The following is a 13,736-nucleotide window of genomic DNA, read 5'->3' on the forward strand; positions in this document are numbered from 1 at the left end:
AATCAGGAGCTGACGATTGATGAACTCATAGAAATGCATAAGGAAGAGCAATAATTGAAGAGCTTGGATCCAGTTCAAACTAAGGATAAATTGGCGATTGGAAACTTAAGTGAAGGTCTCGGTTTAATTGAAATACGCTTAACAGGAACTGAAAAGGAATTACAAATGTTAGACAATGTAGACTATAACGAAGAGCGCATTTCTTCTACAAAACAAGGAATAAAAAAATGATTAGCAGCTATGACTAAATTTTGTAGAACAAAAAATGTATTTGAGTCATCAAACTACTTTGTTAGAATTTATGAAGCCTTCTGCATCAAAATAACTTCGATTGGCCATTTTATATGCGTCTATGTATTTTGGGGTCAGAAATTACCTAGTTTTCTGAATCATATTTTTAAAATACACTATACTACAGCGAAATGACTTTTTAATATTTTTATAATATAAATTTATGTTTTGCAATATTAATTGAAATTAATGAAAAACAAAATGAAGTTTCATTAAAAAAAGAATAACTAAAATTATTCTATTGATTTGCTATGATGGATTAAAAGATAGCAATTAAAAATATATGAATCGATCTAAATATTACTAAAAAAAAACTATCATTAATGTTGATGTATCTGATGATAAAAAATATGTTTATATTGCAGGAAGAACAAAATAAAAAATATTGAATCGATTATAATAATACTTTTACAAAATTTACGGATTAAAATAAGTAGCTTCCTCAGTATAGGCATGCATAATAATTATTCTTATATCTTTTATCTCTTAAAGTAAAATAATGCTTCTGATTTGATTGAATGCGTTTTTTCATGTAGATGTTAAATCCGAAATCAGAATTACTTTATAAAATATAATAATTATTTTTTAAGTTTTGGTCTAATAATTTGGCACTACTAATACATGTAATCCTTGACTAATAAGTACACAAAATAAAATATTGATAGGGGAGCCCAAGCCTTGGATTTTTGCAGTACCCTGAAAATGTACCTCTACCATATATTGGCTCTTCGTTAAGGGTGGACCGAAAAACAAATCTATCCTTAGAAAAACTCGAAATCGTCAGATTAAGATAAGGTAAGTTAAGTACATGCAAAACAGTGTATATTTCAAAAATCTGGCGATTTGAGCAGGGCGTAAGGAAATGGGTGAGTCCCAAAGTTTCACAAGAAAAAAGCGAATATTTCGCGAAATGACTGACAGATCAAAAAAATACGTTCTCAATATTTTTCAAAAATCTATCGAATGATACCAAACATGACTTCCCACGGAGAGGGGTGGGGGGTAAATTTAAAATTTTAAATATGAATCCAGCGATATTTCGCGAAATGAACATCAGATCGAAAAACTGAAAAATACACTTATTCAATCTTTTATCCATCGAATGGCACCAAGCATGACCCCCCACCGAGGGGGGATGGGGGTTACTTTAAAATCTTAAATGGGAGCCCCAATTTTTATTGCAGATTTGGATTCCTTACGTAAAAATAAGTAACTTTTATTCGAGACATTTTTTCTAATTGGGGATATATGGCGCTATAATCTAAAAAAACGATTGTTGGAAATGGAAAAATCAAATTAAAAATGAAAAGTTTACTTAACTTTTTTTGGTTTTAGGACCTACTCTTCACAACCTAATAGGTCCCCATAACGCTCGAGTCACTGCACATTTAGCATACTTTGCTCCCCTACCATAATCAATTTTCATCACAATGATTTTGAATACTACTACCCGTCCATTTTTGTCATTTTGCTTTTTTCATAACATTCGTCGTGTCTATTTTGATGTCATTTTTCTTTATTTCATTTTTAGGCAAAAGAAATAGGCAGCAAAGTAGATCCTACTCCAACTGCTACTACAGAAGTAACCGTAATGGTTACTGATGTCAACGATGAAACCCCAACGTTCAAAAGCAATTACTACGAATGCGAAATTGCGGAAAATGCTCAAATCAACACACCAGTTACCTTTTTGGGAAACGCTCTACCAGAAGTCTACGATTATGACCAGGTAAATATTAAGTCAAATTTGTTAAAACTGTTTATACAGTGTGACAAAGCCAAATGGAATAAATTAATTATTTCGTAAATGAGCGATTTTGGAAATAAATCCCGAAACAGATCGATTTTTATTTTTAAATTATGATTTTTGACATATATATGCTATACTTTATTTCACTTTAAGAACGGAAGGTTTAGCTTATGCAGATCAGTGTTGCCAAAACTCTCAGGTACCTGCTGCTAATAGACTGTCGATATACGATTCATTCTAATCAGACGGCATGGCATCGGCGTGTTTCTATCGTCCATAAGAAATACGTAACCCTATATACGCAACAACGTTCCCTTCTTAACGTGAAACGCTCTATAGTGGCGTTGTCCATCTGGACGTGATGGCGTAGTCGGTGATTTTTTTAAATGAGAATAGAGGTCGTGTGCTAGATCATTTGAAAGTTTATTCAATTCTCTATATGTTAATATAAACATTAATATAATTATTTATAGAGGGTGTCCAACTTTTTTTTAATTCAATTAATTGACACAAAAAGAAAATGTATGTAATTTATATAATTCAAATTATATTTTGCTGCTGACAAAAAACAAAAAAAAATGTTTATATCTCAAAAAACATTGCTTTTTGCTTAAATTAAATATTCAAACTGCCAAGAGGCAGGTGGGTGGCAGCTTTAACATTGAATTTAAGCGAAAAACAATATTTATTTATCAAATAAACATGTTTTCCTGTTTTCTGACAGCAATAAAATGTATTTCGAATTAAATAAATTACATAGATTCTTCTATTTGTCTCAATTCATTAAATCCAAAAAATTTTTTGGGGAACCCTGTATAAATAATCATATTAATGTTTATAGTACTAAATAGAGAATTGAAAATTGAAAACCTTTCAAATGAGAAAGCACACGACCCCTATTCTCATTTTAAAAAATCATCAATTACGTCATCACGCCCAGATGGATGACGTCACTAGTGTGATATAATGCCAAAAAATCATAATTTAAAAATAAAAATCGACCTGTTTAATAGGAAGGAATTAATCAAATTGACTAATTAACTAAGAAGAGATACGAGACAGATTTAATCTTAAAATGAGGAATAACTTCAAAAAATATTAAAACGACGAAGGTATTTAATGCCTATGGACATGTAGGAAAAACTGAGATGAAAAAAAGTTATTTTCTAATTTTTGTTGTGTTTTATTTATTATGATTTTTAGGGCATAAATGGAAGTTTTTTCCTGTACGTAAAAGGAGGTGGAGATGCATTTGACATCACTCCCAGCAAGGCGGTGAACGAAGCTTCTTTTATGATAAGAGTCAAGAATAGTACAACACTTGACTTCGAACGAATGAAAAGAATCAACCTCACACTTGTAGCTAAAGAAATCGTTAAAAGCAAGCCGAAATTTAGCGAAGCATCCGTAATGGTGAATCTCTTGGATAGGAACGATAATTTTCCAGAGTTTTCCAAATCGTTGTATGAAGTTTCAGTGCCAGAGAACTGCGATATAGGAACGACGGTAGCTTGGGTACAAGCCCTTGACGATGATTCGGGGAAGTTTGGGACTAGAGGGATTCGATATACTAACTTAGCAGGAAGTATTGATTATATGTAAGTAAACATTTTTAAATATTGTTGTTCTTAGTATCGAGTTTATGATCTGTGTTAGACTTACTAGGTATTCCTTTTCTTGGTTATTTGATATGTAAAAATGATACTGTAAAATATCTTGGATTACACCTTGACAAGAGGCTAATATGGACAACACACATCTGGATGAATAGGAAGCATTTAGGAATGAAATTCAAAGAACACTACTGGTTACTCGGCCGTAAATCCACCTTATCTTTATGTAACAAAATTTTAGTGTATAAAGCAATCATCCGGCCCATCTGGACATTTGGAATTGAAATATGGGGAACTGCAGCAGATAGCAACATAGCAATATTAGAGCGATTTTAATCTAAAGTTCTTCGTGCCATCACTGATGCGCCGTGGTTCATTCCAAATGCAGATATTTACAGAATCATAAAGATCGAAACAGTGAAACAAATGATCATCAAATGCAGTGATAAATATTTTAAACGCTGGAAAAGCACCCCAACGAGTTAGCAATGAATTTATTGGAAAGCTCCACACAACTGTATATAGAATAAACATGAGAACTCCTCTTGACTTATCGTTTTATTAGATTGGACAGGATACAGAAGAGAGCTAGGGTCTCCCTGGCGCAGCTCGTTATTCGTTTTAAAAGATTCAAACTGTTTTCCCTGGATTCGTACTTTACAGTAAACTTTTTCAGGAGTTAGTTCTGTTAAATTTACCAACTGCTTTGGTCCTCCTAGCTCTTTCGTTGCTTTGAATATTTCTCTTCTATTTACAGAGTCGTGGGCTGCCTTGTAGTCTATAAATATGTAATGAGTATCTATGCAATCTGATGAATTGTGAATTTATCAGCTCTGAAACTAGCCTGGTATTTCCCTATTATTCATTCTGCGTGTGGTGCCGTATTGTGGCATAGTATATTTTAATTCTTAATTTCCTGTAATTCCTCTTTGGTTAATCCATTCAAAGATAACTCCTTTTTTGTGTATGGTACAAAGTACTCTAATATTTCAATCACTGGGGAGGAATTTCGGTGTAGGTATATGTTACAGTTCAAGTTGATTATCCAGTTGGAGTTGACTCCAACTAGTTGGAGTCAACTCTAACGGCTGGTTTCAGTAAAAGTTGATTATGAATATAAAATGAAAATTTATATTCAACATTTACTAGTAAAAGTAGACTCCAACTAGGAAAAGTATATTCTTCCCAATGTCATTTAGTAAAAGTTGATTCTGATTCACACAAACAGCCGATTCTAGAAATTAAATGTTACTGAATATGTTCAAATTAGTCTAGGCTATATCGTCGCCCCCGTTAGGTAAATTATTCCAGTTCGATTTTTTTGCACAAACTTACTCAAAAAGAGGTCCTTATAAAATATCCACAGGGTGTCAGATGGTACTGTGGTCGAAAAATTGTTTAAACAATTTTTTTAAACAAACTCAAAAAAAATTCATTTACGACAATTTTCTTTACATCATTTGGGTCATTCGGAGCACAAGGGGTCTTTTCTGATTTTTCTGTAAAATTTATTGTTCTCGAGTTATACGCGATTTAAAATTTGCAAAATATGAAAATGACCATTTTCAAGGCTTAATAACTCAGTTAAAAATTATTATTATGAAAGTCCGAAAGTCACCAAATAAAATTTTAACGACCCCCTTACAAGATACTGAAGAAATTTTTGTTATTATTTTATTACTAAGCGGTTACATATTTTTAATTATTAACAATGAGCGCTAGGAGCGTATTGACGCAGCTATAAATGTGAGTGCGAGTGAGATGCATCATTGCACCATTTTGACATTTAAAAATTCAAACTTCTGTCAAACCACAAAAGTGTCAAAACTTTTTTTGTAATTTATTGCTCACATGTCATCACCATGACAACGCGAAAGTTCTTCTTCTTGTGGTGCTTTCTCCTTTAGTGGAGGTTAGCGACTACACTGGCAAATCTGTCTCTGTCCAATGCGGCTCTAAACAAAGATGTTGAATCAAGGCCGGTCCACTCTCTGATATTTCTAATCCATGAAATCTAGCGCCTAGTCCTGGCTTCAAGTCTCTTCTATAAAGCCAGATTTCAAAGGCGTCCAACTTGTTTATCAGTGTTTTGTTGTGTCCAGGCCTCCGTTCCATACAAAAGTATTGACCACACATAGCAATGCAGAAAACGACATCTAAGGCTGATATTAATGCTACTGTTACAAAATAAGCTTTTCATTTTGATAAACCCCTGTCGAGCTACCTCTATTCTCGCTCTTGACTTCTTGTTTATAATCAAGTTGATTGTTGAACCAGCAACCAAGAAATTTTTACTGGCTTACGTATTCAAGCTGTTGGTGTTTCACATATTTATTGGAAGAGGTAAATTTTTGTTCCTTGATATTCTTATAACTTTGGTTTTCGCAGTATTGATCTTCATTCCCATTTTTTCACAACTCTCAGTAAAACCTATCCAACAGTATCTGCAGACTATGGTCCGAATCAGTCATTAATACTGTGTCATCTGCATAGCGGATGTTATTTACTTTCTGACCGTTTATCCTGATTCCTTCTGAAGGGTGCGATAAAGAGTCCGCAAATATTACTTCAGAGTAGACGTTAAAAGTATGGGTGATAGCACACAACCCTGTCTAACACCTCGTTGTATTTCATTTGGCCTTGACGTATTACCATTGCTTTATGATTGCTGTCTGATTCCAATAAATAGCCTCTATAATTTTAGAATCTCTTTTGTCGACTCCGATGTCGTTCAATCTTTCTATCAAGGTCTTGTGCTTCACCCTATCGAACGCTTTCTCAAAATCTATGAAACAGATAAAAAGGTCTGCTTGCTGATCTTTGTATCTTTGTGCCAGAGTTTGAAGACAGAATATTGCTTCTCGTGTCCCCATACCTTTCCTGAAGCCAAATTGTTCTTGACCGGTGACCTCATCACATTTTTTTATAATATATTCTGTTCTGTATGATACGCAAGAAAAGCTTCAGAATGTTATTTAATATACTTATAAGGCGAAAGTCCTGGCATAATTTGGCGTTCTTCTTTTTAGGCAGTGGTATGAAGACTGATCCAAGCCATATTTTAGGGATAGTCCCTGTATTGTAAACATTATTAAATAGTCCAAGAAGAAAGTCTAAGTTTTCCTCGTTGATTAATTTCAATAGCTCAGCTGATATTTCATCTTTTCCTACAGATTTGTTGTTTTTTAGTTGACGTAGAGCATATTCCAGTTCGGACTTCAGTATTGGAAGACCTTCGTCGTTTTCGGTATTTAATGTAGGAGGTTCTCTGATGTCATAGAAGAGTTCCTTTATATAGTCTTCCCACATGTTTATTTGTTCTTGATGGCTTGAAATCAGTTTGCCTTCTGCGTTGATTAGATTATTTGGTCCTTGTGAGTATGTCGCGCCTGTGAATTCTTTGAGTTTCTTATACAGATGGAAGTCATCATGTTTTTTATATAAGTTTTCGATTTCTTCACATTGTTCTGTTATCCATTTTTCTTTTGCAATTTTTATTTTTTGTTTAATGGTTCTATTTAATGCCTTGTACATTGCTTTGTGCTGTTTGCATTTTCTTCTTTCATCCATTAAATCCAATATTTCCTCTGTCATCCATCTTTGCTTCCGTGGTCGCTGTTTTGTGAGCATTTCAGTTGCAAAATAAGGGCGTGTCTGATTTCCTCCCGAAGGCGAAAGTTAAGGATGTTTAATTATATGAAAGTGTGCTAAAACACAGTGCGAAAAAGTGAAACCCATTTAAAATACATTGTTACTTCAGACACACTTTAAACTCTTTATGTACCTACTGGTATCTATATTTACAATTTTCACACAATAAAACCTTTACATTTTACATAATATGAGATAGAGTAGATAAAAATTATTTTTGTGAATTTGGTTAACAAAAATTGGTTAAACAATTTTTCGACCGCGGTACCGCGTGACACCCTGTGTATTTGTTATAAGGATTGTTATACGGATGTATTTCTTTGAGTAAGTTTGTGCAAAAAATCGAATCAGAATAATTTACCTAACGGGGGCGACGTTACAGACTATACTAATAAGTAGTTGAAACGGTCAAAACAAAGAAACGCACACTCATCAAAAATGCACTTGAGATTCTCGTATAATCAACATTTACTGAATCGATCCAGGAAGAGTCAACTCCAACTAGTAAAAGTTGATTTAAATTTTTAAAATCAACATTTACTGCTCGTTTCAGTTTGAGTTGACTCCAACTAGTTGGAGTCAACTCTAACTGAGAATCAACTTGAACTGTAACATATATATTTGATTGAGGAGGCATTAATGATTGGGTAAATTTTTTAAAAACTCCTAGAGAGTATGTATTCAGTTCGTTTATACTTTATACATTCAATATATTAGTGTTCTTTCATTATTAGGTACATATATTTGCTATTGTAAAAAAAAGAAACTTTATGTTAGTCATTTTACTCAATACTTTTCTAGGTTAAACTTACACCCAACGTCTGGAGTTATAACTGTAAAGATCGCCGGAGGACCCAACTGGGACAGAGAACAAATCTCCAGGCATTTTCTGACAGTCGAAGCAAGAGATGATTTGGGCTATGGCAACCGGAATTCAGTCCAACTAGTTATCAACATCGAAGATATCAACGATAACGCTCCCATGTTCCTCCAGAGCAAATACGAAGCCAGATTGTTTGAGAACAAGTTGGATTTTGAACAACCATTGAAGGTTGAAGCAAGAGATGCTGATCTAAATGGTAAAAAATGTCTTATTTTTCCTTTTATGTTGTTCAGTAGATTAGAATTAATATAAACAACTGAAAAGTATCATCATGTAAAAGGTATATCTTCTTGGTAATGGTAAAGATAGAAAGCTTATTCCCTGTCTAAAAGGTAAACGCAGAACAAAAATCTGGGGAATTTGTGGTGTTCAGTAGATTATGTAGAACGAGCATATAAAAGACTGAAAAATATCATCATGCAGAAGATAATACTCCCCGAAAATACATATTCTTCCTTGTTTTTTAGGTACAAAAAACAGCGAAATAGAATACGAACTTCTTGGTGATTTAGCCGAAAATTTTACCATCGACTCTACAGGATTAATCAGCGTTAAAAACCCCATAGACTTTGAAAGTTTACAGAACTCCTTTTCCAGTAGCGTGTACTCAGTATTTTTAACAGTGCGAGCCCGAGATTGGGGAACCCCCAGTTTGTTCAGTGACGTGCCATTATTGATCTACGTAGAAGATGTCAACGATAATACTCCGGTGTTTGAGAACACTTTTTACAATAAATCAGTGGCGGAAAGTTCTCCCAGTGGGACTTCATTGCTTCAGGTAAGTAAGAATAACTAGATCAAACATAACTTCACGATAAAATGGTAAAAAGATTAACATGAAATAAAAAATAACTTCGAGTGCCATCTCCGAGATAGAGGTCGGAAATCATCATAGCTATTCGGACTTTAGAGACGGCTGCTCTGAAAAGTTCATTTGATGTACCGGGTGTCCCAATAAGAATGGCTCTCGGCCATATCTCAGGAACCGTTATAGTAGAGCTTTGAAATAAAAAATTTTATAACCAAAGTTGCCTCAGGAAAAGCCTGGAAATTATTTTCATAATTGTGGGACCACCGCTAGAGGGCGTAATTGAATATCAAAAATTAAAAAATCTAAATTTTACAAAATTTTCCTAATGAAGGGGCACTGGAAATCCGATTATTGTATTCTTCATCAAATTCTACGCATATTTGATTTGACAAGTTTAGGTCTACCTTTGGAAATAAGAGGTGGGGGTGAGTGGGAAACTTGTTATGAAAAACTGGCTGTGAGTCCGGTTCTGCTTAATCAAATTTTGCAAACTTGGTCTTGTTGAAGACAGATCTTTTTCGTCAATGTAAAAGTTATGATTTCGAACCAACTTACTGAGTAATATGCCAGCTAGAAGGCGTTATTTAATTTTTTTCAGAAATCTAGTGTTCCTTGGAAAATATTAAATACAAACATGCATTTTTAATACCATATTACAAAATTAGACAAAATTAGCAACAGAATAGCGAAAACCGCATGTTAATACCTTTTTTATATCTCGAGATATCTTACAAAACGTGTAAATTTAAAAACATAACTGTTACTGTCACCGGTAAACGAAATTCATTAAAAATAGTGTGCTATGGAAACAACAAAGAAACATTTTCCAGCTGTCAACGTATATTAGGTCTTTTCAACGCTTCTCATTTGTTTCGAGCCTCGTTCATATCTCGTATATTAATATTATACACGGATTATACGGCATATGACAGAGGCACGAAACAAATGAGAAGCGTTGAAAAGCCCTATTACAAAGAAATAAAAACAACTATTTAGTGATGACATAAACGTTCAAATTTTTGCCCATCATTTTCGTTGCAAACATTTACTCTTTCAAGAGTAAATTGAACAGCAGTCTCAATTTCTGCTCTCGATATGCTTTGAATGGCGTTTAGTATTCTCTGGATAATGTATTCTAGAGTAGTGTATGATGGGCAACAATTTGAATATTTAGGTCGTCACTAAGTAGTTCTTTTTGTTCTGTGTTATATTTAATTTTAATAGTATTGTTTCTCTTTATATTGTTGTTTTAATTAATTATATTTTTATACGTTCACATCTGGAAAATGTTATTTTGTTTTTTTCCACAGCACACTACTTTTCATTAACTTAGTTTACCGGTGATAGTAACAGTAATGTATAAAATTTACACGTTTCTCGAGATATCTTGAGATAGAAAAAAGATATCGACATGCGGTTTTCGCTATTATATTGCTAATTTAATCTAATTTTATAAAGTAAGATTAAAAATGCATACTTGTATTTAATATTTTCCAAAGAAAACTAGATTTCTGAAAAAAATTAAATAATGCCTCCCAGCTGGCTTATTACTTATTAGGATGGTTCAAAATTATCACGCTTACATTGAAGAAAAAGATCTGTCTTCAACAAGACCCAGTTTTCAAAATTTGATTTAGCAGAACCGGACTTACAGCCATTTTTTCATAACAAGGTTCCCACTCACCCCCACCTCTTATTTGCAAAGGTAGATATAAACTTGTTAAATCAAATATACGCAGAATTTGATGAAGAATACAATAATCGGATTTCCAGTGCCCCTTCATTAGGAAAATTTTGTAAAATTTAGATTTTTTTATTTTTGATATTCAATTACGCCCTCTAGCGGTGGACCCACAATTATGAAAATAATTTCCGGGCTTTTCCTGAGGCAACTTTTGTTTTTTTTATTTCAAAGCTCTACTATAAACGGTTACTGAGATATGGCCGAGAGCCATTCTTATTGGGACACCCGGTACATCCGTACCATTCTCTCAGATTTCGTAGTCATGATATTCATGTGTCTCTATGCTTCTCTTTCCTTGAATTTTTCCCTGCATAATCAGTTGGAGCAAGTTGTAGGTATCTCTCTCCATGTGTATCTCGGATATATTATATCCGAGATATTCCAATTTCTTCTTTTTCAGATTTCCATTTCTTTATTCATCTTTCTCAGAACCTCTTTGTTTTTTATATGTTCTGTCCACGATATTTTTAGAATTCTTCTATACACCCACACAACTCGAATGATTAAAATTTTTTCATTGATGCCGCATTCAAGACATTTGAGTCCAAGCTTTCATTCCATAAAATAAAGTCGAATAAACGTAGCACCTAGCTAAACTTACTCTTAAGGCCGGTCTCGAACATGAAGCCAGTATTTTAAGGCAAGGAAAGTAAAATATGACTCAAGTAAACGTTTACAAAAGGCAAGTAACTTGTGAGAGTAACATGCCCACTTTACTTGGTTTCTCACTGGCTTCATGTATACTAGCCTTTAGCTGCAACTTCAAATTTGTTGTTCAGAGCACTATTCTCGGTTTGTTAAAATTTTCTTAAAAATCTTCTTTTTCTCCATGTAACTTGAAAATGATAAGAGATACTGTTATAAAAAATAAAATCAAAATGTTTATCTAGAAGAAACCTTCATTTTTGTATTGCATCTTTTTTTGCATCTCTTATCATTTTCGAGTTACATGGAGAAAAAGGAAGATTTTTAAGGAAATTTAAAAATGCGCTCAATAATTTGATCTTATTTTTTTTTCAAAAACCATTCATTTTAAACCCGCCCAACTCTTTGAACATAAAAAGAACACTATAGTAAAATGTATTGTAGAAGTAAAACGATGCATTTAAATTCTTGTGGATGAGAGGTTAAATATACTTCTCATTTGTTTTCTTAAAATACGTTAGTCATCAAATTTTTTACAGTTTATCTCGCATAGTTTGAATGTAATCGACATTTAATATTGCTTATTTTAAAGGTCTTTTCAAGCACAACAAAAGTTATTGGTGGCATTAAACACCTAAAATCGATCGTTTCTTTGTTATTTCAAGTTAAATACACTGATTCGAGCATGCACCAAGAAAACAAGATTCATAAAGTAAAGAATCTCTTTGCTATTTTATAAGCTACAAAAATGTTTTATATAGTTTTTTTAGTTAGATGCATTGTTTTTAAGGTATTCGCATAAAAACGTTTGAAATGTTTCATGTTTCAATGAAAATGGCCAATTTTCAACCAGAAATAACTCAAAAAGTATTGAGTTTTCGAAAAAAATTATAGAACAGTTTTTGCTTCCCTAGCAACTTCCGTAGTTATTTAAGCAAAAAATTTTCCACCCCGAGAAGGGGTGGGAACCGCCCCCAAGACAAAAGCACACATCGGCATAGGGTAGACTTTGTTTTTTGGGCTATTCCCTACGTACTGTGAAAATATCACGTAAATCGATATAGTAGGATAGAATTCGGAGCCACATACCCTCATTGACTGCCCTAAATTTCATATTTAAACATTTCTTCGAATCTCTGATGCTAATCTTTCTATTCTGAAGAAAATGGTATTTTTTATCAAACTACACAAATTCGTTATTCGCTTTTAACTCCGGGTTTTTAAAAACTAATCAGTCTAAGCCAGTCGAACTTCTAGCATCTATTAATAATACATAAACAAAGAAGAATGAATAAGGCCAATGACTAAAAACATCGCTAACTTACATTATTATGCTTCCAATTGGATTTCTCCTTTTTTTGTCAAAAAAATATATATATTGATTTTTAACCGTAACTTTTTTATTTTTATCCTAGAAAGTTTGGTAAAAAAGAATTTTGTAGGTTTTTACAAGATCTATAAGCCTATTAATATTAAATATTTTTAAAATTCTCAGTCGCAAAAAGAGGTAACTGTGAAAGGGTTTGAAAGGGTTGGTAAAGAAGGTTTTTGCATGTTATTACAAGTTTTAATTGTCAATAGCTCACCCAATTTTTGACGTAAAAAAAATTTTTGCAAACCAGGTTCTTGGGACTTGCATAGTTTTCCAGTCATTTGACTTTGAAACTACAATATTTAGCATTTGACAAAGGAGAGCTAACATATTATAATAAAGTGTAGCTCGATTACTATTAGTCTTAAAGAAAATTTAAGAAAACGGTTTTGTTTATTTTTTAAAAGGTACATTTTTGTTAAGTGAAGTTGTTTTGATAAAACGAAAACTTTTGAAGTTATTAGCAGAAAACCTATTAAAAACATTGATTTTTTCGATATAAAACTAACACTTTCGATAGCGAATAAATCTAAAACTATTAATTTTATCAAAAAAATGTATAGAACGTTTTTTGCTTAGAATGAATGTTTTTACCAACATTTGCGGTCAAAATATAATAAAAAATATCCACCCTCAAGATTGGGTGGTAACCACCCCATGGTTAAAGCGCCTTTCTGCATCATATAGATTTTGATCCTTGGACTATTCACTACTTATTCTTAAATTTTCAAGTAAATCGACCCATTCTGTAAAAATTGCGAGGTTTTGTCCTATTTAGCTTCATTACTTGGACTAGAAGTGCACCAGTGAGATTTTGTTTTCTTAATCCTGCCATTTCTTTGACTTTCTTGTGTAGATTAAATAGATCGTGTCTCTTTTGAAGGTCCTCGATCTCTTTTTATGTCTTTTCAAAGTGTTTCTCTTTTGCTTGCGTTATAATCTTTCTTATCTCGTAGTTAATCTCCCTGCATTTATT

The 13,736-nt window shown here is 32.9% G+C and overlaps 1 protein-coding gene across 1 annotated transcript in view; it reads left to right on the forward strand.

Moving 5' to 3' along the window:
- LOC126879108 (cadherin-23) overlaps nt 1–13,736 on the forward strand; it is a 178,540-nt gene that overhangs the window by 121,299 nt on the left and 43,505 nt on the right. The window contains exons 7-10 of the mRNA XM_050642054.1: nt 1,823–2,020; nt 3,245–3,639; nt 8,107–8,384; nt 8,656–8,966. Coding sequence (XP_050498011.1) covers nt 1,823–2,020; nt 3,245–3,639; nt 8,107–8,384; nt 8,656–8,966 — 1,182 coding nt within the window. The remainder of the gene's footprint in view (nt 1–1,822; nt 2,021–3,244; nt 3,640–8,106; nt 8,385–8,655; nt 8,967–13,736) is intronic.

Source organism: Diabrotica virgifera, chromosome 1 (assembly GCF_917563875.1).
Source record: "Diabrotica virgifera virgifera chromosome 1, PGI_DIABVI_V3a".
Taxonomy (NCBI): Eukaryota; Metazoa; Arthropoda; class Insecta; order Coleoptera; family Chrysomelidae; genus Diabrotica; species Diabrotica virgifera.